A 26,080-nucleotide genomic window follows, 5' to 3' on the forward strand; every position below is an offset into this window, starting at 1 on the left:
AGAAGAACTGACCAAGCAGAAGAAAGAATCTCAGAGCTGGAAGATCAAAATATGGAATTAACCCAATCAATTAAAAACATAGAAAAAAAAACTTAAGAAAAAAGAAGAAACTCTCCAAGAGATGTATAATTTCATCAATAAACTCTCCAAGAGATGTACAATTTTATGAAGAAACCAAACCTACATCTTATTGGAATACCTAAAACAGAAAGAGAAACAGAAAACACCTTGGAATAAACATTTCATGAGGTCATTCAAGAAAAATTTCCTTATCTGGTCCAAGAGATGACTATACAAGTGCAAGAGATTCAGAGAACCCCTGCAAAACACCTGATGAGAAGACCAACTCCTAACCACACAGTAACTTGCCTACACAAAGCAGATATAACAGAAAAAAATCCTAAAGGCAGCAAAGGGAAAAGATCAGACTACCGAACAGGGGAGACTAATCAGAATTGCTGCAGACTTAACTGCTGAAACTTATAGGCTAGAATGAGTTTGACCCCAATCTTTAATGTTCTCCAAAATAAACAATTTCAACCAAGAATTTCTTACCCAGCCAAGCTAAACTACATCAGCGAGGGAGAATTAAAATTCTTCCCAGACATTCCATCCCTAGGAGAATATGCTGTTTCAAGACCAGCTCTACAGGAAATGCTTAAAAAGGTGCTATGCACAGAAGAAAAAAGAAACAAAAGAAAGACCATATGCTTCACAAGATCATAAACAAACACAGAAGTGACAGAACACAAAGCATGTACACAAAACCTCAATGAATATAAAATAGCCTTGCAAGAGTATTATGACAGGGACAAACTCTCACATTTCAATAATCAGCCTGAACATGAATAGACTAACTGCACCACTGAAAAGACATAAAATGCAAACCTGGATTTAAAAAAAAAAAAGGCCGGGTGCAGTGGCTCACGCCTATAATCCTAGCACTTTGGGAGGTCGAGGTGAGAGGATTGCCTGAGCCTATGCGTTCGAGACCAGCCTGGACAACTTAGTGAGACCTCATCTCTACAATAAATAATAAAAAAAAAAATAGCCAGGCATGGTGGCGCATGTCTGTAGTTTCAGCTACTTGGAAAGTTGAGGCAGAAAGAATTGCCTGACCCCAGCGGGTAGAGGCTGTAGTGGCCAGGAGCATGCCACTGCATTCCAGCCTGGGTGACAGAGTGAGACTCCAACTAAAAACAAACAAACAAACAAACAAACAACCCAGTAAACTGCTATCTCAAGAAACTCATTTCACCACATAGGATGCCCACAGACTTAAAGTTAGAGGATAGAAAATGAATTTCTAGGTGAACGGATCACAAAAGAAAGCAGTAGTCACAATCTTAATGTCAGACCAAACAAACATTAAGCTACCAAAAATTTTAAAAGATATGGAAAAACACTAAATAATGATAGAAGCTTCCATCCATCAATAAGAAATATCCATCCTAAACATATATGCACCCAAAACAGGAGCACCAGCTTTTATATAGCAGCTACTAAGTACACTAAAAAGAGATATTGACTCTTACACTATCACAACTGGAGACTTAAATAACCCATTAATAATACTAGATAGATCTTTGAGGCCAAAAAAAAAAAAATCAGCAAAGAGATCTGGAACCTCAACTTGACACTTGAACAGACTTAGTAGATACATACAGAATACTTCACCCAATAAGCACAGAATACTCATTTTACTCATCACCACATGGAATGTACTCCAACATCAACCACATCCTTGAATACAAACAAGCATAAACAAATTTCACAGGATTGAAATACTGCCATGCAACTTTTCAGACCACGGTGGAATAAAAATAATATCACCACAAACAAAATTCACCCCAAACCCACAAAGAAATGCCACTAAACAGCATGATGCTGAACAACTCCTGGGTCAACACAGAAATCAAAACAAAAAGTAAAAGATTCCTGGAAACAAATGAAAGCAAAGAAACATTTCACTGAAACCTCTAGGTTGCTATGAAAGCAGTACAGAGTTGGGAAATTTATATATTTATGAAAACACATGAAGAAAATAGAAAGAGAATAAGTTAACAGCCTCAAAAAATTACCCAAGGGGGCTGGAAAGGCAAGACCACCAAAAACCGAACTTCACCAGGAGAATTCAAATCATCAAAGTAAAAGCCCTACGCAAGACATAGAAGAAAAAAATACCACAGAAAAAAATCAGCAAAACAAAAAACCTATTCTCTGAAAGGATAAACAAGATTGATAGATCCTTAGTCAGAATAACCAAGAAAAAGAGAGAAAAAGTCCAAATAAATACAATTAGAAACGCAAAAGATCAAGTTACAACTGACCCCGAATAAATAAAAATGGTTATCAGAGATTATTATACACATCTGTATAGAAACAAACTCAGTAAGCTAAACGAAATGGAGGTCTTTCTGACATCACACAACCTTCCAAGGTTGAAGCAAGAAGAAAATTGAAACATGAAATAGACCAATAAAAACCGGAAACTGACTCTGTCATAAGAAAACTACCTACAAAAAAAAAGAAAAAAAAGCCCCAAGACAGATTGACTCTGTCATAAGAAAACTATCTACCAAAAAAAGCCCCAAACCAGATGGCTTTCCAGTGGAATTTTACAAAACATAAAAGGAGGAGCTAATACCAATCCTATTGAAAATATTCCAGGCAATCAAGAAAGATGGCACAAATCATTTTACGAAGCTAACATCACACTGATACTCAAACCAGGTGAAGATCCAACAAAGAAAGAGAATGAAAGGCCAATATCCCTGTTGAACATAGGTGTAAAAATTCTCAACAAGATTCTAGCAAATCGGATCCAACAACACATCTCAAAAAATACCCACCATGACTAAGTAGGCTTCATCCCCGAGATGCAGGGATGGTTCAACATCCTCCAGATCATAAATATAATTAAATATGTCAACAGATGTAAAAACAAGAACCACGTAATTATATCATTAGATGCATAAAAAGCTTTTGCAAAATCCAGCATCCCTTCTTGATAAAAACACCTAGGCATAGAGGAAACATACCTCAAAACAGTAAGAGCCATCTATGATAAACCCACAGCCAACATATCACTAAACATTGGAATCATTTCTCCTGAAAATCAGAACAAGAAAAATCTGCTCACTCTCACCCCCTCCTGTTCAACAGCCTAGAGCAATTAGACAAGAAAAGAAAATCACGGGTATCCAAATAGGAAAAGAAAAAATCAAGCTATCCCTCTTTTCTGACTACATGATACTATACCTCAAAAATTCAAGAGAATCTGTCAAAAACCTCCTTGCACTGATAAAAGACTTTGGCAAAGTCTCAGGGTACAAAAGTCAGTCACATTCTTATACAACAACAACAAACAGGCAGAGAAACAAATAAAAAGCACAATCCCATGCACAATAGCCACCAAAAATATGAAATACATCGGCATCTTCCTAACCAGAAAAGTGAAAGATCTTTACAATGAAAACTACAAAACACTGCTCAAAGAAGTCAAGGATGACACAAACAAATGCTCATGGATTGGAAGAATCAACATTGTTAAGATGTCCATCCTACCAAAGGTAATCTACAGATTCAGCACAATACCCATTAAATCATCAACATCATTCTTCTCAAACCTGGAGCAAACAGTATAGATTCATATGGAAACATGAACGACCACAAATAGCTAAAATAATTCTTAGCAAAAGAAATAAAGCGAGATGTATCACACTTCCAAACTTTAAACGTTATTATAAGGCTACAATAATCAAAACAGCCTAGTATTGGTACAACAACAGGCATATAGACTAATGGAACAAGATAGCGATTCCAGAAACAAAATCTCAATTTCTCAACCAACTCATCTTTGACAAAGCCTTCAACTACAACCACTGGTGAGAGAAGAACCTATTCTGTAAATGGTGCTGGGAAAACTCGCTGGCCACGTACAGAAAAATGAAACAGGACCCTTACCTATGACCATACACAAAAAATCAACTCCAAATGGATCAAAGACATAAACATAAAACCTCAAACTCTAACAATCTTAGAAAATGCAGGAGACATCCTTACAGAATTCAGAATAGGCAACCAATTCTTGATCAAAACCCCACAGCCCATGCCATAATAGATAAGATTAACATGTAAGACCTCATCAATTTGAAAAGCTTCTGCAAAGCAAAAAAAAAATCAGTAGAACAGAGAGACCACAGAAGACGAAAAACTATTTGCCAACAGCATATCTGACAAAAGTCTAACATCCAGGATCTACAAGGAACTCAAACATGCCAACAGGAAAAAAACAAACAGCCCCATTAAAAAGTGAGCAAAAGACATGAATACACCCTTCTTAAAAGGAGACAAATGAGTAGTCCACAGACACATGAAAAAATACTCAACCTCACTAATCATCAGAGAAATGCAAATCAAAACTACGTTAAGATACCACCTAACTCCAGTAAGAATGATCATAATTAATAAAACAAAATATGCTGACCAGGATGTGGAGAAAAGGGAATGCTTCTACGCTCTTGGTGGGAATGCAAACTAGTTCAATCTCTATGGAAAACAGTGTGGCAATTTCTAAAAGAACTAGAAATTGACCTTCCATATGACCTAGCAATACCTCTTCTGGGAATATAACCAGAGCAACTTAAATCACTCTACACAAAAGATACCTACACACACATGTTTATTGCAACACATTTACAATCACAAAAACATGAAACTAACCATATTGCCTATCAAAACTGGACTGGAACAAAAATGTGGTATGTATACATGATGGAATATCATGTAGCCATAAAGAAAAACAAAATTATGGATTTTGCAGCAACTTGGATGTAGATAGAGTCTAAAATACTTAGTGATTTATCACAGAAACAAAGAACTGAGTTTTCATTGAGAACCACATGTTCTCAATCATAAGTGGACCCTGAACATTTACCATAATACTATAAGAAAGGAATTAGCAGTAGGTGGAAACTCCCAGGGGAGGCAGAGTGGGAAGCACATAACATCAATAAGCATACTTTATCTCAAACCAGGCAAAGTGGGGAACAATGAGAGGCCCAAATTTTACCAGTACAATGACCACTTTGTATACCTAATCTGCTTTACATTTCCTCAACCATTGCCCTATCTCAGTCTTCATTATTTCCCACCCAACCTGGATTCATTGCGCTGTCTCTTGCCCACAAAAAGTACAGTATCCGGGGTAGAGGGGACACACAAAACTTTCAAAACTACAAATCAAATTATTGTTCTGAAGTAGTTGCTAAAAGTGAAAAAAATAAGTTTCTACATAACATTTTTGTTATTTCTTAAACCCTCTGAAACCAATTAAAACTATTTTATGGGTTTTCATCAATCATGACATGAATTCAAATTTAGCATTCCCTGAGTTAACTTCAGTAATCTTTTCTTTGCTTCTTCTCTATCTTCAGCTTATAAAATTCTCTCACATCTTAACTAAAATCTTCTTCAATTTGGTATTTCCCAAATCTTGTTTTTTTTTTTTCTTTATTTTTTTTTCTTTTTTGAGTTGGAGTCTCACTCTGTCGCCCAGACTGGAGTGCAGTGGCCGCTCTCGGCCACCACAGCCTCGACCTCCTGGGCTCAGAGATCCTTCCGCCTCAGCCTTCCCAGTAGCCAGAACTACAGGTGCGCTACCACGCTCGGCTGATATTTTGATTTATTGTAGAGATGAGGTCTCGCTGCCCAGGCGGGTCTCAAACCCGCGGGCTCAGGCAATCCACTCACTTCAGCCTCCCAAAGGCGCGGGATTACAGGCTGAGCCACCGAGCCCGGCTCAAATCTTGTTTTTCAAATCTTTGCACCTACTATTCCTTTGACTTGCAACACTCTACATGCATTCATTTTACCACAGATTCAAGCCTTCTTCTTACCCTGAAAAACAGGTAATTAATTGGCAAATGTAAAAGAGATTAATACAATAGTCCGCAAAACTTGTCAAAGTTAGAAAATAAAGAGCTACACTCAGGAAGTGCAGAAATTAATACTCAAGGTAGAAGATGTTCTGAAGCAGAAATTCAAGAATAAAATGACTGAGGAAGTTTTAAGAAATTATAATTTTGGTGATGGGTGCCCAGTTCTACAGAATTTGAAAGTGTGCATTTAGGATAACAAAACAATTATACTCTAATCCCAAATCTGTGACATATATGCCCACGGGCAACAATAATTTAATGTGCTATTTTAAAGACAGATTTTTGTCTTTGAATTTCAAGACAACTTTCTCCTCCCAGTTTATGGTTAAATCAGGAGACATCTAGATTTTAATAATTGTTCCCTAAAAAATTTTTCTATATTATTTTAATAAATGGAACACAGTTTCATTTTATTCTGAAAAACAGAATTTGTTAAAAAAAATACTTACCATAACATGTGGGTGTATCAGACCACCCGTTGTAACCACACATTATGGAACCTGTGGTGCTTCCATCTTTATTCTCATATCTATCACAGCATTCATAGTCCAATGTGTCATTGACCTTAAACCATGTTCTGCTATGTTTGACTCTGGCATTCTTAAATACTGGCAGATCACAATATTCTAGTGCATAATGAAATTGAGACTATTTTAAATGTAATTTAATAAACAATATAACTCAGTAATTTCTATTCCAAAAAAAAGTTTTATTAATTAGTATGTGTTAATAAATTATGTACTGTATAAAAACAATCTGAGAAAGCCAGTGGTAAATTATAGTCATGAAGTAGTTGCTAAAAGTGAAAAAATATGCTTCTACATAGCATTTTTTTCATTTCTTAAACTCTCTGAAAAATTTAAGAACATTTTTCTCATTTCAATTATATTTAGGCATTTATGACAATGTTGATAATGAAATAGGCCACTACAAGTGTATATTACATTGTTCAGAAAAAAAATACAACTTTTTGTAAATTAAGATGCCAGATTCATCAGTAGCTGTAACACATGTAAAACAAATTAATTAATTAATTAAAAGATCAATGCATTTATGACATTTTATGTTCTATAATAAAAAGTCTTATAATGAATAACTGATTGATATTTAGTATACAATAAGTCTTATGAGAGGTAACTTTTTTAGGTAAACAATATTAAGCATAGTCATTAAAATAAAAAGAAAGAAAAATAGTATGAGCTAATATCTTAAATATTTACTTCACTTAAAGTATATTAAACATCACTTCAAAAATATTACTGAGTGCTTTGGGGATAAATAACACAAACTGAGCAAACTATTCTTAGAAAATCTTCATAAATCTCTAGATAGCATGGCAGGGAAATCTTTCTACACAGCAGAGATTGGTATCGCCTAGAAACATTTATATCTCTCCCCTACCTATAGGTTTGTAAAAATTTTCTAAGTGTGAGAATATTCAGGAATGGGTCTGTGCTGTAATCTCAAATATATAAATTATAAAAGTGTAATTATTGCACTGTGGATCCATGTCTACATTAAAGCATTACTTTTCGGTCTAGGAGCAAAGACATTGATATAAAAGGTTAATCATCTCAAAAAACAGGTACATAAACAGCCATATACTTATCAGCTAAAAATAAGTGAATTTACATCAGAACACACATAAAGCTCCCCAGCTAGTTTCTAAATCGCAGGACACTTTAAAGTAAAAAGAAACTTGAATGAAAATGTGGATTGATACTCTAGTAATTAAGCCTCAAAGACAAAACGTGATGCATACCTTTTGCAAAATTTTTTTTTATCTTTTCAAATGAAATAACATTAATCCCATCCAAAAACGAATATAGTTAAAGTAAACTTTTGTATATCATCTGGATATTAAATACTAACAGAATGCATTACTTACTAAAGCACGTGGGTTGAGCGGACCATCCACTTTCCAGACAAGTAATTGACCCTGATGTTTCACCATCTGCTATTGCATATCCTGGTTTACACTTATATTCTGCTTGTTGATTTAAGGAATATGTAAACTGAATTTTAGACATAAACCCATTCTCAATTTCTATATCTTTTTTTGTACAGGTTTCTAAAAGAGAAAAGAATAAGGAAAAGATAAGCATATGTTCAATAAAAATAATGAGTCATTTGCAAATAAAAATCTGAATAGTCATAAGCATCCAAGTTCTTATGGCAAAGAAAGTGTTATGAGTTTTCAATGACATCATATCAAGACGTATTCATCTTTTTTTAAACAGGAAGTACTTTTAAAATTCATAATCCCTTCTAGGAAATTACTGAAAATCTATTTGTCTAATGGATCTGGAATTTTACAGCATGCTAGAACTCAATATATTCTTCCCTGAGATTTTAAATCTTGCCTAGTTTGCATCTTTTAGGCAATCCCAGAACTCATTTAGCCTAGTGTAGTATCTGAGATTAGGTAATGATCTTTGAAAATCTACCAAAATAGCTGTCATGTCCTTTTCAATGTCATCATTATTGTGTGCTTCAAACCATATGGATACATGCAGTTCAAAGAAGGTAGGAAATACTGGGAGACATTCCAATTTGGTCAATCAGAGTGGAAAAATTTTCTTGAACATTCATATCATTTAGTAGAGTCACCAGAAGAAGCTTTACTAACATTCTGAACAAACTAGCCCTACTTTAAAGACTCACCAGTCTTAATAAAGTTTGAAAATAATCCTTGAAAGAATCAAATTGATCCATAGCAAATGTAGTTTTTTAAAACAAAATTTAAAACAAATAATCCTTGCGGTCTCTAACTCCTAATATCAAGAGGTACAGACTTTAAAAGTTACAAAGTTTGTTTTCTTAATAGAAGAGTTAAAAACAAAAGAGTTAAAAAGAAAAGAATTTCAAAAAAAAAAAAAAAAAAGAACACTTTTTGCTATACTTTGCTCTTCCCACATCCCCATAAAACCCCAGTAAACTTTTCGGCAATAACCACCTTACTCCAGCCAAACACCAGCGAAACAGCATAACAAAACCTGTGGAATGACACTGAGGCAGTATGGAATATACTAGTATGAGAAAAGAACAGGGTTCCACTTCAGTGACCTTAGCCTCTATCTTAAGATGTTAGAAAAAGTAAAAGAAATTAAACTGAAAGTATGCAAAAAAAAACAAAAAAAGAAAGAAAACAATAAAGACCAGAGATTTTAAAAAGACTTTAAAAGTAAATATAAAATCAAAACCTTGTTATTTTAGAACATCTCTAAAACTGATAAACCTTTAGACAGCAGTCTACATATTTAATGCAATATCCATTAAACTACCAACATCAGCCGGGCTCGGTGGCTCAGCCTGTAATCCCGTGCTTTGGGAGGCTGAGGTGAATGGATTGCCTGAGACCACGGGTTCGAGACCCGCCAGGGCAACTTGGCGAGACCTCATCTCTACAATAAATCAAAAACAAGCCGGGCGTGGTAGCGCGCGCCTGTAGTTCCAGCTACTCAGAAGGCTGAGGAGGGAGGATCGCCGGAGCCCAGCAGGTCGAGGCTGCGGTGGCCGGGAGCGGCCCCTGCACTCCAGGTTGGGCGATAGTGAGACTCCAACTCAAAAAAAAAAAACTACCAACATCATTCTTCTCAGACCTGGAAACAACAATACAGAAATTCAAAAGAAAACATAAAAGACCACAAATAGCCAAAACAATCCTTAGCAAAAGAAACAAAACAAGAAGTATCACACTGCCAGACTTCAAACTCTACTGTTCAGCTACAATAATCAAGACAAGCTGGTATGGGTATGAGAGCACTGCATATAGAGCAATGGAACAGGATAGAGACTCTGGAAGCAAAACTTCAATTTCTCAACCAACTCATCTTTGACAAAGCCTCCACCAACAACCAATGGGGAGAGGAGAACCCATTCAGTAAATAGTGATGGGAAAACTGGTTGATCACATGCAGAAGACTGAAAGAGGACGCCTACCTATCACCATACACAAAAATCACCTCTAAATGGATCAAAGACCTAAATGTAAAACTGCAAACTTATCCATATTTGATTGAGTATCCTATAGACCCTGTTACACCAGAGTTTGAGATCAATGAAGAGTTGATAACAACTTCCAGGAAATTCTTAATTTTGGATCGAATGTTGCCGGAACTTAAAAAAAGAGGTCACAAGGTGCTGCTTTTTTCACAAATGACAAGGATGCTGGACATTTTGATGGATTTCTGCCATCTTAGAAAGTTCAACTTTGGCAGACTTGATGGGTCCATGTCTTACTCAGAGAGAGAAAAAAAAAAATGCACAACTTTAACACAGATCCAGATGTGTTTATCTTAGTAAGTACACGAGCTGGGGGCCTGGGCATTAATTTGACTGCAGCAGATACAGTTATAATTTATGACAGTGATTAGAATCCCCAGTCTGATCTTCAGGCAGGATAGATGCCATAGAATTGGTCAGACAAAGCCTGTTGTTGTGTATCGCCTTGTTACAGCAAATACTATCGATCAGAAAATTGTGGAAAGTGCAGCTGCTAAAAGAAAACTGGAAAAGTTGATCATCCACAAAAATCATTTCAAAGGTAGTCAGTCTGGATTAAATCAATCTAAGAACTTTTTAGATCCTAAGGAATTGATGGAATTATTAAAATCTAGAGATTATGAAAGGGAAGTAAAAGGATCAGGAGAGAAGGTCATTAGTGATAAGGATCTAGAGTTGTTAGATCAAAGTGATCTCCTTGATCAAATGAATGCCTTGGGACCAGTTAAAGAGAAGATGGGGCTATTCAAGATACTAGAGAACACTGAAGATTCCAATCCTGAATGCTTGTTTTAAGTTGAAGCTAAAGAATGGCTTTTTAACGTTCCTGTTTACATCTAGTGATTTACCTGCATTGCTTTTGAAAGCCAGATTATCTACTTTACTTTTTGATGATATCAGTTGACATAATATATCTCGTACCATTGCACATTTAATAGATGGGAATGTTCTGCAGTCTTATTAAGAACAAGTAATTGTGTTCATATTCAGTTTAGATTTTCAGTTAACTTGTGAGACTGAATAGTACTCTTGGGTACAGGCTGATGTGTACTTTACTGCTTCCAGATTTATACAGTCTTCCTGTGGAAGTTTAGCAAATGCCTTTATTCTCTCTTTCTTTTAGTAATACGGTTCATGGGTTTTTGGTATTTTCGTTAACAGAGTAGGGTTTGAAAGGGGGAAATTGGAATTATGCTTTCTATTGTTTTTAACTAAGAAATTGTCTTATTTTAGAGTCTACTTCTATGAGATAGTTTACCAAATGTTCATTATAAGATGATCTCATCAAATTATTTTTTCAGGAAAGTAGCAGGTAAAACAATAGCAAAAGAGTTAACAATCTTTAGCATTTGGTATTATGCTATTTTGGTTTCATTTACTAAACTACTACTGTACTACAAGAGTATGTCATGTAAAGATTTCAGGTGGATGTTGGGTTAACACAGAGAAGACTCTGAAAGAAACTGTAGGGTCTTGACAAAAGACCAGAAATTGTAAATGGTAGTAAATCACGCAGAACAAGAGGAGAGATCTGAAAATTTATAGTTGGAAGATAGGTAGAACTAGAGAGAATAAAACAAGACTTAGGAGTATAAATGATGCAAAGTCCATAATAGAAGAGTATAAGGGCCAAAAAATGCACAATTTAGGCCCCGAGGAAAGGATATCAGACTATAAGGAAGAAAAATTCTGAATATATACTGGAAAAGGGGACATGCTCTCCTGTGCTGGTTGTTTATCTCTTGGAAAAATGTTCTGTTGTTACTATGTATATTGAAATGTAGATCTGTTTATCTGTACCTTTGGATAATGTAATTAGGGTTCAACAGAAAAGCTTTTTTTTTTTTTAAGTTGCTTTGCTATCTAGGCTGGAGTGCAGTGGTACAGTCATGGTTCACTGCAGCCTCCACACCTGACTAATTTTTAATTTTTTTTTTTTTTTTTGGTAGAGATGGAGTCTCATTACATTGCCTAGGATGATCTCAAACTCTTGACTTCAAGTGATCCTCCTACCTCAGCCTCCCATAGCACTGGGATTACAGAAATGAACCACTGTCTGACCTTCTGTCTAGAACATTTTTAAGAAATTCCCTTCCCATCCCCTAGTCTGTTTCAGTTAAATGAGTCTTCCCTTTGTTTAGTTTAGTCTGTCTTTTATTTCGATGCTTCCTCAAATGCCTTGGGATTATTTACTGTTCCTCAAATTTTAGAGCAAGAAACTAGAAATCTAGAAGGAATCTCTCTAAGCTCTCTATATTTCTGATTTGTCAGCAGGTGGATTTGACTGCAGCATTATTTGGCTAGGCCACTTATTTGAGGGTCACCCAACTGTCAGAATATGCAGGTCTTTTTTGAGAGAGAAACCTTTCAATCTCTTGTCCTATGTGAGTATACATGTTACAAGTTTTCTTTTGGGGTGAGAAAGGAAAAGGGAATTGAAGATCTTACTATTCATAATGCAGACCTCTCCAGTTTTTAGTAAGATACTGCTTCCTGTCTGTATCTTGGTTCTTTAATTCCACAGACCCTGTGATTCACTGTTTCCTGGGAGTTATCACTTCAGTTTTCTTCAGTGTTGGGGAGTGGCTTGGGCGTTGGTGTTTAAGTGCTTCTGTCAACCCATTCTGGTTTTTTGTTCTTTTTTTAAGCATCAGCTGCATGCAGAATTGAGATTTAAATTTCTCCTGTCTGCTGAGACAGTTACCTCTCATGCCTTTATTTTTTCGGTTTCCAAAATCTTAATGTTTTCATTATCTATTTAATTGTCCTGGGGGTTTAGTGTCTCTTCCTTTTATGGTCATTTTAGTTTCCAGTTTTAGCAAGGTACTGAAGAACCGATGTCATGTACTTGTTTCATGTTACAGAAACAAACGTTTCCTGCTTTGTCTTATGAAAATTATTCTCAAACCAGTTCTTGTCTTCTATAACTTGATCAAACAAGGAAAAATACTCCGTTAGCTTTGTTTAGTGATCCATTATTTCATGTTAGTAGATGGTTATGGAGTATGTTGGGGTATGGTGAAAGTGGTACTTGAACGTTTTCAAGCAAACATGTTTGATGGCATCTTTCACTAATGTCTTGGCAATTTCTGTGATTTTTTTTAGCCTTTGCAATTTGAGGTAGTACTTTATAAGAAATCTACAAAGCACATTATAATGCTTATATGTAGTATGCATATTAAGGACACTAAATAAGTGCTTCTGGTGATTTTAAATTCTGTACTCTTTGTTTCAAAGAATTATTTTAGTTTTGAGCTTCTTAAGGTGTGTTCTAAAGTTTTAAAGATTCCATTGCTTTGTTATCTAATACTTCTCAAAAACAATATATTGTAGTTTTTAATACTTCACATCAATTCTGGTTATAAAAATTAAGCCCAAAAAATTATACTTGGTAAAATGAAAAGGTTTCTCTTGGTTGTCATTTCTTTAGTATCATTTATTGTTGTCACTTGGTTTGCTCCTACTGCTGCATTTAAGGAAGATAACCTCTTGACACAATCTAGTGGAGCTTGGTGGTTACACATATTTTATATTCCATAATTTGGTTAATAATGATTACAAATAACATGTTTATGTGTTTTTTTAGAATTTAATGTATTTTTACTTACAGTTGGCAAATGTGATTGAAATAAATATACACTTAAAGCTCATTCCTGAGCTGTGTCCATAGGTTCTAGTTTGAGAAAATCAAACCTAAAGGATGAATTAACTTATTCATAATTTTTCCTATTGTCTCTTTAATAAATCTTTTGTCTTCTCTAGTTAGATGAATCTATAGGTTGGCCCCCATTCATGTCTCTGGGTCTTTTATTTCTTCCTGAGTTTTAGCACTTTACATGTCTCTGTATCCTTCACAGTCTGTTTTATATAACTTTAAAGAGGTCTTTGACAGTAGTAGCATAATGTGAGCTGTTCCTCTTTAAGGCATTTTGGAACATTTATGAAATAATGCACATTTGGCCCTGTTAATGTCAAACCTGTATGTCACAACCCACACAATTAGGTTGGTCCAATAAAGGTTGCTTTTGGTGAAAAAAAAAAAAAACTGCAAACTATAAGAATCTTAGAAAAAAATGTAGGCAACACCCTTATGGAAATTAGAATAGACAACCAATTCCTGTCAACTCTCCAAAAGTGAATTCCATAAAAGATAAGATAGACAAGTGGGACCTCATCAAACTGAAAAGTTTCTGCAAAGCAAAAGAAATCATCAGGTTTCTGTAGGAGACAGTCCACAGAATGGGGAAAAATATTTGCCAAATGTAAATCTCACAAAGACATAACATCCAGGATCTACAAGGAACTCAAATGTGCTGAAAAGAAAAAAAAAACTCCTATCATAAAATGGGCAAAAGATATAAACAGACAATTCTCAGAAGAATACATACAAGCTGTTAATAGACAACATGAAAAAATGCTCAGTCTCACTAATCACCAAAGGAATACAAATTTAAACCACACTGAGATACTACCTAACTCCAGTCAGGATAGCTATCATCAATAATAAATAAATAAATAAATAAATAAATAAATAAATAAATAAATAAATAAAAAGATGCTGGAGAAGGGAAATGTGAATACTGGAGTGGGGAAATGTGAATACTTCAGCACTGTTGGTGGGCATGTAAACTAGTGGAAAACAGTGTGGTGACTTCTAAAATATCTAAAAATCGACCTTTCATACAACCCAGCAATTCCCCTTCTAGGAATATACACAGTGGAACTCAAAGCACTCTATAAAAAAGATACCTGCACACACATGTTTACTGCAGCATTATTCACAATAGCAAAAACATGGAACCAACCATGCTGCCCATCAAAAGTGGACTGGATAAAGTACATTTACACGATGGAATATTATTAAGCCATAAAAAAAACCCAAAATTATTGCAGCAACCTGGATGGAATTAGAGTCTATAATACTGAGTGATCTATCACAGAAACAAAGATATGATCACCACATGTATTCACTCATAAGTGGACCCTGAACATTTATCATAACACTATAAGAAAAGGATTGGCAGTAGTGGGACACTACCAGGGAATGGGGGGAGATAACATCAATAAGGGTACCCACACTTTATTTGTATCATGACCACGAATGTACTTAACCATAAATTATACCCCAAATTTTTAAAATTAAAAAAATTCCTTTAGACAGACAATCAAGAAAAAAATAAAGATGACACAAATCGCTTATATGAGCAATGGCAGAAATGGCATCACTAATTTTACACATTTTTTTTAAGAAATGAGTATTATAAATAATGCCATGCCAATAAATTCAACAATTTGGATGGGTTACAAATTTAGTAAAGCCACACTACCACAGCCCACTCAAGAAGAAACAGGTAACATGAATAAACTATATTAAACAAATTAAATTTGTAATTTAAGCATGTAATAATATTAACTATTTAGTTACAAATATAATAAAATACAAACTCTTTCTGTAGAAAACCACAAAACACTGCTGTAAGAAATCAAAGATGATCTAACAACAACAACGACAGCAAAAGCATACACACACACACACACACACACACACACATATCTTGCTAGGCCATTTTATATATATATATAATGCCCATGGATTGAAAAATTTTATACTGTTACGTATCAGTTTTCCCCAAATTGTTCTACAACTGTATCCCAATTCCAATGAATAATCAAGGACAATGTTTTGTACATATGAATGTGCTAATTCTAAAAGTTCCATGGAAAGTCAAAAAAACTAGATTAGCAGAACAATTTCTTTTTTAAAGATAGGGGAAATTGAAGAACTCACATTACCAAACATAAAGACTTAGATAAATCTACAGAAAATAAAAGGATCCAATATATTAGTCAAACAATAAACAGACAGAACAATAGAAGAAATGAACTCCAGAAATATACCTACACACATGGTCAATTGTTCTTTTGTTATAAGACTGCCAGGTTCATGTGCCCGCTGTGCAGCAATAAACTGAGACAGTGAGGTTTGCAACAGAGAGAGTTTAATTATGACCATGAAAAAAGCTGCTGAACAAGGAAATGGGAGGAATTCTCAAGCTTCAAACCACTTTAGTCAAGGGCTCTGGACAAGAGTCTTTAAAAGTACTGTGGACGGCAAAGGGTTGGAAAAGTAAGGTCATTGATTGGTCAGGTTAAAGGAGCCGATGTAATCAGGACATGGAAACTATATTCTTCCATGAGTCAGTCAGCTTTTTGCTGGGCCCCTTAATCAAGCTGATGTTGGTAGTTGTATCGGTATGCGGAACCTAAAGGAGAAACTCAAACAGAAAGCTTATTGCTCTATAAGGTTTTAGACCTTATCTAAAGAACAGAGAAAAAAGACGAGTCAGAGACAAGGGCAATGCTGTCCTGGGGTAGTAATCAATGTCTAGCTGCAAGGAAGTGGGCCAAAGAGCATGCTGTCTTAATGATTACTGTTGATTGTCCTACAAGTCTAGTTGAATTTTATTTTTCCCATTAAGTGTTTTTATTAAATTTTCTTCGGACAATTTCAGTCTCTCCTGGGCTTGATCTCTTTCTCCCCTGGTCATAGTAGGGAGAGGTTTCTAATTTTATTTTACATGTCTTGGCATTTGTCTATCCAGTACGCCATGGACTTGGGAAAGCCTGTGGTAAGAAATGATTTTCCAAGTATGCTAAAGGGAGACAGAACTGAAACATGGATTAGGCATTTCCTGATGTACTACAAATTGCATCCAGAAAGTAACCATGGAAAAAGGCAGGTCCAAATATGTAGTAATATTTAGGGCTGTCACTAGGGCATCAGTGATAGGTCTAACTAACGGAAAACACTTATCTTAAATAATCTCGGGAGTTGCTGAGAGATCCAATAATCTGATAAATTTTCTCCAGAGGCAATACCCTAAGACAGTTTAACCATAGTGTTAATATGTCAGTCTAGGCATTGTAGTAATGTGAAAGGAATGACTAAAAGTTTTAAAGCAATGGTGGACATTTTTAAATTTTAGGGATGTCCACATAACAGAAGGCAGGGAACATAACATGGCATAGGATGTCTAAAAATATACATAAGTCTAGCATTGTAATGACCAACACAATTATGAATTAAATACATGGATAAAATATTCAATAAGGCAGAGAGGATGGGGGAGTCTCACCTTTTGGTACAAAATAATTATGATGACAAATTTCCTATTATGCTCAAAATAATGATTTAGTCAAGAGAATGTGTATTTTTATCTAATTTTATTAAAGTTAGTTATTCATCTTTTTTTTCCTCTTGAAACATATTTGAAGTGCATCAAAGGCTTACTTGTCCACTTATAGGGGATAGACATCGTCTCTAAAGTCAAAAGGGATTTCCAACTTTTCTTGCTAGGCCAAGAGTAGGGTAGGACAGGTTTTATACAGCTACAGTGAATCCAGGGCTTAATGTCTGCACACTTAAAGAGAAATGAGTCACAAGTCATATTTTGTATGACTTATTTTACTGTGGTGTGGATAGCCTCTTAGGAGTGGGAACTCTGTCTCAGGTGTAGGTGGTACCACCATAAGGTGGATGAGGGGACATTTCATTTAACTGAACCACTGTGACATCTTTATCTTTTTCTTGTGACTCAGTCTATCAGTTTTATTTTCCTACTGGATTATGAGTTTATGTTTTTTCTGCATTTGTCTGTTTTGCCAAAGCAATATACAATATCGTACACAGGGCATTTTATCCCATTTGTCTTTCCTTCTACAAAACAATCTATCTGCAGAATGGTATTGTAATCAAGGGAATTGTTTGGTAGCCACTGTTCTCCCAAATCCAGTGAGTACTAGGGCCAAGCCATGTTACAAAAGATCATACTTTTATATTTCAGGGAATCTTAGGCAAAAACCTTCCACTTTTACAAGATGCAGCCAAACAGACTGTATGGGGAATCCAAATTGACATTTCTCATTCCAGCTGGAGCAACATACATGTGACAAAACAGACTTTAGTTAACTCACTCAGTGCCCAAGTACTGACCTGGCAAGACTCTTACTTGCCCCATTGTTCCTTGTCATCTTTGATCCACTTAAAATGGGGAGGAATGACCTCCAACCAAGAATTCAAAAGTTAGGTCTGCTGAGACTCTGTTAGTTATTTCTTCAGGGATCCCCTTCACAAATATAAACACCACAATGAGACAAAAACAAACAAAAGACCTTTCAATATCAAGTTTCAGATTCTAAAAACTAAGAGTAATTCTCCTGAGCAGTGCCCTTTATCCTCTTTCCAATCAAAAGGAGATTCTTCTCAAATAAGTAAGATCTTGCTGCAGACAGTCATGTGCTGAAGGCCAGCACTGCCCTACCAACAGGGAAGGCATCAGGAAAGACCACTGGTTCTACAGAATTAAGTGGCCACTTGGGCTAGTTTCCTGGTCTGCCCCAGTAGTAGTAAAGGGGCAATAGGCTACTGTCAAATGCCCACAAGGGGAAATGATTCCTGCCTGGCTTGCCACAAATTGTTACATTACTGTCAAATTCAAATGCCTGCTGAGCAACAACAGATCAACATATTCAGAAAGCATCATTTGCTGCAGAAGAGTTTAATAATTGCAAGGTCACTGAATAAGAAAACAGGAGGAATTCTCAAACCTCAGATCTGTTTCATGCAGAAGTTCTGGGCAAGAGTTTTTAAGAGAAATGTGGAGAGAAAGGGGCTGAAAACTGGGGTCACTGAATGATCAAAATAAGGGTAATGAAATCATCAGGATGTGGAAACTGCATTCTTCCACGAGTCAGCTTTTTGCTGGGCACTTTAGACCTGCTGATGTTGGCGGTTTTGTTGGTGTGAAGAACCTAAAGGAGGAATTCAAACGGAAAGCTTATTATTTTATAAGGAGTTAGACTTTGTGTATAGAACAAAAAAGGAACAAGGAATCTCATGATAACAGCTAAGTTGTCCTGGATAGTATTCAGTGACTAGATACAAAAACGTGGGCCAAAGGGCAAGCTGGTTTAATGCTTACTACTGACTGCCCTGCAAGTATAGTTAAATTTTGTCTTCCCCTTAATTGATTTTATTAAATTTTCTTGGAAATCATTTCAATTTAACAAACAGCAAAGGCAATTCAATGAAGGAAAAATAGTCTTTTAAACAAATGGTACTAGAACAATAAGATGTCCAAATGCAAAATAATAATCCTCTACGTTTTCCTCATACCTTATTACAAAACAATAATTCAAAAATTGATCATATATCACCCAAAAGAGCATAAATCATTCCTCTAAAAAGTTGCTTGCACTCATTTATCGCAACACTCTTCACGACTGCAAAAATATGGAACCAACCTAGGTACCTATCATTAGTGGACTGGATAAAGAAAATGTCATACATGTACAACATGGAATACTACACAACCATTAAAAAGAACAAAATCATGCCCTTTGCAGCTGTGTGGATGCAATTACAGCCATTACAGCCAAGTGAATTAACATAGCAACAGAAAACTGAATACTGTATGTTTTCTTATAAATTAGAGCTAAACACTGGGCATACATAGGCATAAGGATGGGAACAACAGATACTGGGGAGAAGAGAAGGGGGACAAGTTGAAAATCTGCCTCTAGGGCACTATCCTCATCATTTGGGTGACGGATTCAACAAAACCCCAAACCTCACCATCTCATAATATACCCCATGTAACAAACCTGCACATGCACCCCTTGAATCTAATTTTTAAAAAATTTGACCACACACCTAAATGTTAATTTCTAGAAGATCATATGACCTTGGTTTAGGCAGAGACATTTCAGATGATGCAAAAACCATAATCCATAAATGAAAAACTTTATACATTAAATGACATACAAATTAAGCATTTTTGATCAATAAAAAACATTCAGAGAATGACGTGTAAAGTTACAAATGTGAGAAAAATATTTGCAAAACATTTATTCAATGAACGACTTGTAGCCAGAATATATTAAGTAGCCTTGAAATTCAGTAATAATAAAACAGCATCCAATGAAAAGCAGCCATTGATCCAGCAAACCCACTCCTAGATATGTACATATTACTCATATGTCGATATGAGTAATGAATTTGTATTTGTATGGAAACCTGCAGGTGAATTTTTTTAGCAGCGTCATTCACAACTGCCAAAAACAACCTAGATATCCTTCAAAAAGTAATAAATTGACAAACTGAGGTATAGAATACAATGGAATAATATTCAGCAATAAAAAGAAATGAACTGTTGATTATACTCAAAAATATAAAGTATGTTCATTGAACCTAAACTAAATATATTATGTTTAGTTTCATATATGTAACTCTCTGGAGAAAGTAATGCTATAGGTATAAAGAACAGATCAGTGATTTTCAGGAGAGAGAGGTGGACTGTGATGCTACTATAAAAGTGCTAATGTGTGGTGGGATTTACATGACTAATGTTTTTCCAAATATTAGAACTGTAAGAACATAAAATAATTTCAATATATGCAAATTTTTAAAAATCTGGTACCTAGATAATCATCCAAAAATTTCAGCTTTAATTAAAGTTGGTGATATTTGTGTGTTAATACCCACAGACTCTTTATTTAATAATCAAATGTGGCCATTTAAAAATACTGATGGATCAGGGAGGTCAACAGTATACTATAGAACATCAAAAGAGTGGTACAATAGTCTCCCCTTATCTGAAAATTTGCTTTCCACATTTTCAATTACCCATGGTCAACCATGGCCCTAAAATATTAAATAGAAAATTCCAGAAATAAGCAATATATGTTTATTTTTTTTTTTTTTTTCATAAGATAGGGTCTCGCTCTGTCACCAAGTTGAAGTGCAGTGGCAAGAACATAGCTCACTGAAGCCTCCAATTCTTGAGTTCACACTATAGGCACATACCACCATGCCCAGGTTATTTATTTATTTATTTATTTACCTACTTACTTACTTACCTACTTGCTTGCTTACTTACTTATTTTGAGTAGAGTCAGGGTCTCACTACATTGCCCAGGCACATGTCAAACTCCTGGCCTCTAGCAATATTCCACCTCCCCAAATGCTGGAATCACAGGTGTGATCCCCAGTTCTTGGCCTGATTTTTAAGTTTTAAACTGTGCTATTCTGAGAAGTGTGATAAAATCTTGTGTCATCCAGCCCAGGGAAAGAATCCTCTCATTTTCCAGTAAATCTACACTATATGTGCTGTCCACCTGTTAGTCATTAGTCACTTAGTAATCTTCTCATTTATTAGATTTAAAAACATACTCTGTGTAGGATTTTATACTATTTGTCATGCCAGGCATCACCTGGGGATCTTGGAACATATCCTTCATTGATAAGGGCACTATTGTACCTTTTGTTCCCTGTGGATAAGGAAAGACAATTCTGTATCTTCAGAATCAGCAATCAAAATAGCATTAATAATTCAAGTTTTATAACAATTTTAGGGAAATGGGTATTCTGTGATCCATTCAGCTGTTTTCTTTAAATGAGTATTTCAAAGAAAGCCACAGGTAATTTGCACTCATACAGGATACACTCCAATATATATCTACTTCACTCCCTCAGGTATATTTGAATCCCTGCTAATTTTCACAACATGGTTATGAAAGATTTTGATTTGATTCTGTTGGAAAGTACTGTGATTCACTTAGGTCTGAATATATATTGATGATATAATGTTGGTATCTCAGTCTGAAGCTCAAACTAAGACTTGTTAACTGCATGACCATCATAACATAGCCTAAAAACTTGACTAAAGTACAGGGCCTCTCATGAACAGTAAAATAATAAAATTCTTACACATAACTTCAGTCAGATGTATTTGAGACAGTTGAAAGAAAAAGAGAGAGAGGAAGGAAGGCAAGACGGAGACAGGGAAGGAGGCAAGGCGGGCGATAGGCAAGGAGGGAGGGAAAGGAAGGAGAAAGAGAGAAGGAAGGAAGGAAGGATGGAAGGAAAGAGAGGGAGAGAGAGAGAGAGAGAGAGAGAGAGAGAGAGAGAGAGAGAGAAAGAAAGAAAGAAAGAAAGAAAGAAAGAAAGAAAGAAAGAAAAGAAAGAAAGAATACTAGGCTCTGCCCGTTCCAAACCAAAGCAAGAGGCATGCAATTTGATTGAGTTGTTTGATATTAGAAGAAATTACATATAAAATCAAGGCATATTGTTAGCTTCTATTTATCAACCAGGAAAAAAAAAATAACGGGACCATCAGACACTGAATGATGAACTCAACAAAAAGATTAATTAAAATATTAGGGTGAAAGGTCATGATTTGATATTCATACTTATTATAAACCTATAGTAATTAAAATAGAGGATTACTGGAACACTGGTTAAAATATTATTTACTAATAGTGCAGACCTGAGTACTTAGAATAATAAATAACCTGTATATATGTATATTTACATATCTATGATATACAGTATAAGAAAAGTACAATAAAAAATTGCTGAGAGACCAGGTGCGGTGGCTAGCACTTGTAATCCCAGCTCTTCAGGAGGCCAAGGTGGAAGAATCACCTGAGCCCAGGAGTTTGAGTACAGCCTGGGCAACATAATGAGACCTTCTGTCTACAAAAAATATACAAATTAATTGGGTGTGGTGGCACACACCTATAGTCTAGCTACTGGAGTGAAGGAGGGGTGAAGGTGGAAGGATAGCTTGAACCCAGGAGGTGGAGCTACAGTGAGCCAGAATGGCGCACCACTGTGCTCCAGCCAGGACAATAGAGTGAGACATTGTCTCCAGAAAAAGAGAAAAAAAAAAAATACCGGGGAAATGTTGGATTCTCATTTTAAAAAAGAAAGAAAGAAATACAGTTACTATTGTGAATAAGCTAAAAACAAAATGAATTAAAAAGATAAAAATGAAAAAGAAAATATAACTTCTTATAATAAAATATAGTATGCAAACTATGTTTTTGAAGAAGAGACATATCACATTAGATAGCAACAAAAAGCCTTAATCATGAAAAAATATTGATAATTTTTAGTAAAATAAACAACTTATATTCATATATACATTAAAGAAAAGAATGTATTTGGACTGCATACAATTTAAAGAGAATTAATATTAAGAATTAGAATAAACAAATAAATACCCAAGCCCCAATAATAAAGATACCAAAATAATAAAATAATAAAGACCTCAAAGTGCATTTTTAAGGTTAAGAATAATTAAATACCCATTAAACTATGAATGTATATGCTAAACCTAATGAATAATAAAAGAAATGCACATTAACACAACAGTACTATAACATTTTATAACCGTTCAATTTTTAAATATTAAATGTGACATCACCAATCATTAACAAAGATGTGAAACAAAAAGGAACTATTTACATGGATGTATTGGAATGAAAAGCTATACAGGAAATTTTCTAAAGAAAAATGTGCACAATGACTCAAAAAACTGATGTTTCATTACATATCCTAGAGAAACTCACAGACAAGTAGCTTTAATGTAAAAATGTTATATCACTGCTTGATATATAAATGACGTTTACTATCATTATTTTTATTTTCTATTTTAAACTATAAGTGTATATTATTTTGAGTCAAATGACTAATATTAATATGACTTTATTTACCCAAGTATTGTATTAAACTCCTTCACTATATTCTTAACGAATGTTTATTGACAGAAGCATTGATTTTGCTACATACTTTTCAAGAAATTTTTATATCCACTTACACACAACTGAAAAAAATAAAACTAAATAAGACCATGGGCAAAATAAGTTGACATAAACATTTTGCCACAGCTAATATAGGTGAATCTTAGAAAATCATTAACATATAGACTCTCAAAGCAGTTTACTTACTGACAGCAGCACAATTAGAAGGAGACCAGTCATTCTCTGTACATGTAACTGTGGTCAGCTCATTTGGAAGACTGTAGCCAGAATTGCAGGAGACTTTTGCAGATTTACCCTGTAAATATGTTCTTCCACTGTATACAAAACGTCCATTTTTGAAATAATTGGAAGTACATTGTCCTAAGAACCATAAAAATTATAAATAAATAAAAAATAAATTTGGTCAAATTTATTGGCAAATTAAAATTATCTTTATTTAAATAAGACTGAATAAGTATCAAAAAATAATGTATAACTTACAAAAAACTAAAGTTTCTAACAAATATGTGTACAAAAAGCATTATCAGTAATCAATGTTGCTTATTTTTGGCTTTTATAATTAAAATATGTATAAGTTATGGAGGTATTCTAGTAAAGTCTCTGTATTTACTTCCCACGTGATTTTCCAGGAAGAGTGCTTCACAGTAGAAAAGACCTATTTTGGTCTTTTTACTTGAACAAATCTTCCCTTGGCCCTATTTTTGTAAGACTTAATTGCAATTTCTTATGTGCTCTCCTCTCTACAGTTTTATACATATATAGTTGTGAAGAGGTTTACTTACGGAGACACGAGGGTACTGGTGACCATCCATCTTGTGTGCAAGTAATATAAGCCCAGGTATCTCCACTAGCAGGCACATAATTTTGATCACAGTGATACCAGTACCATTTTCCTATGGATACTGGAAAGTAAGGTCTATAACTTTCCTCTCTATGTAGCTTTCCATGTTTTATTTGTGGAAAATGACAAGGTTTCACTTGCAATAAGAAACAAAAAAATATATAAATAATGTTTTACCTTAATGAGCAATTATATTCGAAAAGAATATTTTTATTAATGAATGATTTCTTTTATTAGCATAATTAAACTCATTCTATTAGATTTTCTAGGTCAAAAAAGGATATAACTCAGGTGACTGAAACATGCGAGAAAGTCTTTGTTAATGACAATGAAATGATGTCTTGTGGGTCACATAATGTATAAATTTGTCTGAAGACTCTCCTGGAAGAAAACTGTACAGACCAGTTTAACATATATATATATATATCCTAGACCTGGCTGATTAAATAAGCTTATTGGGGTGATGTGCTGCTGATTTTACTGATTAGCTTGTGTCTTTCTATTCTTTTTTTCCCCCATTTTCATCAGAAATCAGTGCTTTGCCTTTTTTCTTCAGACCAACCCAATGCAGGGAGATAACTTTTTTGTTTGCTTTTGTTTCAAATTAAATCCATTAGTTTTTTTCTATTTACTGAAAACTTTATAAAAATAGAAACACAAAAAGTTTTCTTTGATTATACTATACAGAAAACAACATTGTTAATTCATGTCTCAAATAACTGAGGCAAGTTTTGTATTTTTTATTTAATCGGAAAAGTAAGCTAGGACTATTTCTTAATATCTAAATAGTTAGATTATAATAAACATTTGTTTGCTTATTTCCAATTTTAATTGGAGGATGTTTGTTAATGTCATAAAATATTTTTGAATGAGGCACAATATAATGATATTTTATTGAGTTATTCTTACATATTAAATAATTTTGACAAATATGTTTAAGTGATATGTTGTTTATTATATTAATAGGTATATATGATATTTTTAGAAAATTGATTATTAACATGGGATTATTCAGAGTAATCTAATATTTTTTAAAACCAGAATAGTATTAGTTTATTTCCATAAAATGCAATTATATTTCAAGAAATCTTACCAAACATATTAAAAAGAATTTCAGTACAAACACACACATACATACACACACAAAAATATTCTTTTTGATCTTCATCTTTCTTAAGCTCAATGATCTATTTTCTTCTTTGTTTGAGTAAAGAAATTTTTATGTAGTTTTTACACACTTATAAGTATTATAAAATTTGAATCCCTGTATATCCTAATTGTCTTTTGTTAACAAAGACTAGTGAATGATACCTTTCTAGGTATAGTTTCTTGGACTACAGCCCATATATCTTATTGATAGATTTTCACCACTAATGTTCAAATTTAAAATGTTTGCTTCATCTTATGTCTTTTTAGTAACTTTCTACATTTTTTCTGCCACTTTTTAAAGATTTGGAAAATTTTTAATTTAACAATGTATTATACAAATTTCATTATGATCTACCAAGACGTGTATTATTTGGCAATAATTCTGCATTGGGCAAATTTGAGTTTTTGGAATTGCAGGAACTGTGTCTTAAACAACTCAATTAAATGTCCCATTGAATTACAGAGCAGATATTTGAAAGTTGATGATCAATTTCAAAATAAGTATGGTTATCCACCTTATTATGGTGTTTTATAGAAT

General features: G+C 34.4%; 1 protein-coding gene and 1 pseudogene across 1 annotated transcript in view; one reads left to right on the forward strand and one right to left on the reverse strand.

Annotated features, from left to right (window-relative positions):
- Positions 1–8,452: 8,452 nt before the first annotated feature.
- Positions 8,453–11,144, forward strand: LOC103253506 (annotated as a pseudogene).
- A 7,399-nt stretch (positions 11,145–18,543) lies between these two features.
- Positions 18,544–26,080, reverse strand: part of CFH (complement factor H) — a 65,232-nt gene continuing 57,695 nt past the window's right edge. The window contains exons 8-10 of the mRNA XM_021709455.1: positions 24,335–24,529; positions 23,739–23,912; positions 18,544–18,758 (exon numbers count right to left, since the gene is read on the reverse strand). Coding sequence (XP_021565130.1) covers positions 18,718–18,758; positions 23,739–23,912; positions 24,335–24,529 — 410 coding nt within the window. The 3' untranslated portion in view covers positions 18,544–18,717. The remainder of the gene's footprint in view (positions 18,759–23,738; positions 23,913–24,334; positions 24,530–26,080) is intronic.

The sequence above is a fragment of the Carlito syrichta genome, unplaced genomic scaffold (assembly GCF_000164805.1).
Source record: "Carlito syrichta isolate Samal-C Ts95f unplaced genomic scaffold, Tarsius_syrichta-2.0.1 Scaffold234365, whole genome shotgun sequence".
Lineage (NCBI taxonomy): Eukaryota > Metazoa > Chordata > Mammalia > Primates > Tarsiidae > Carlito > Carlito syrichta.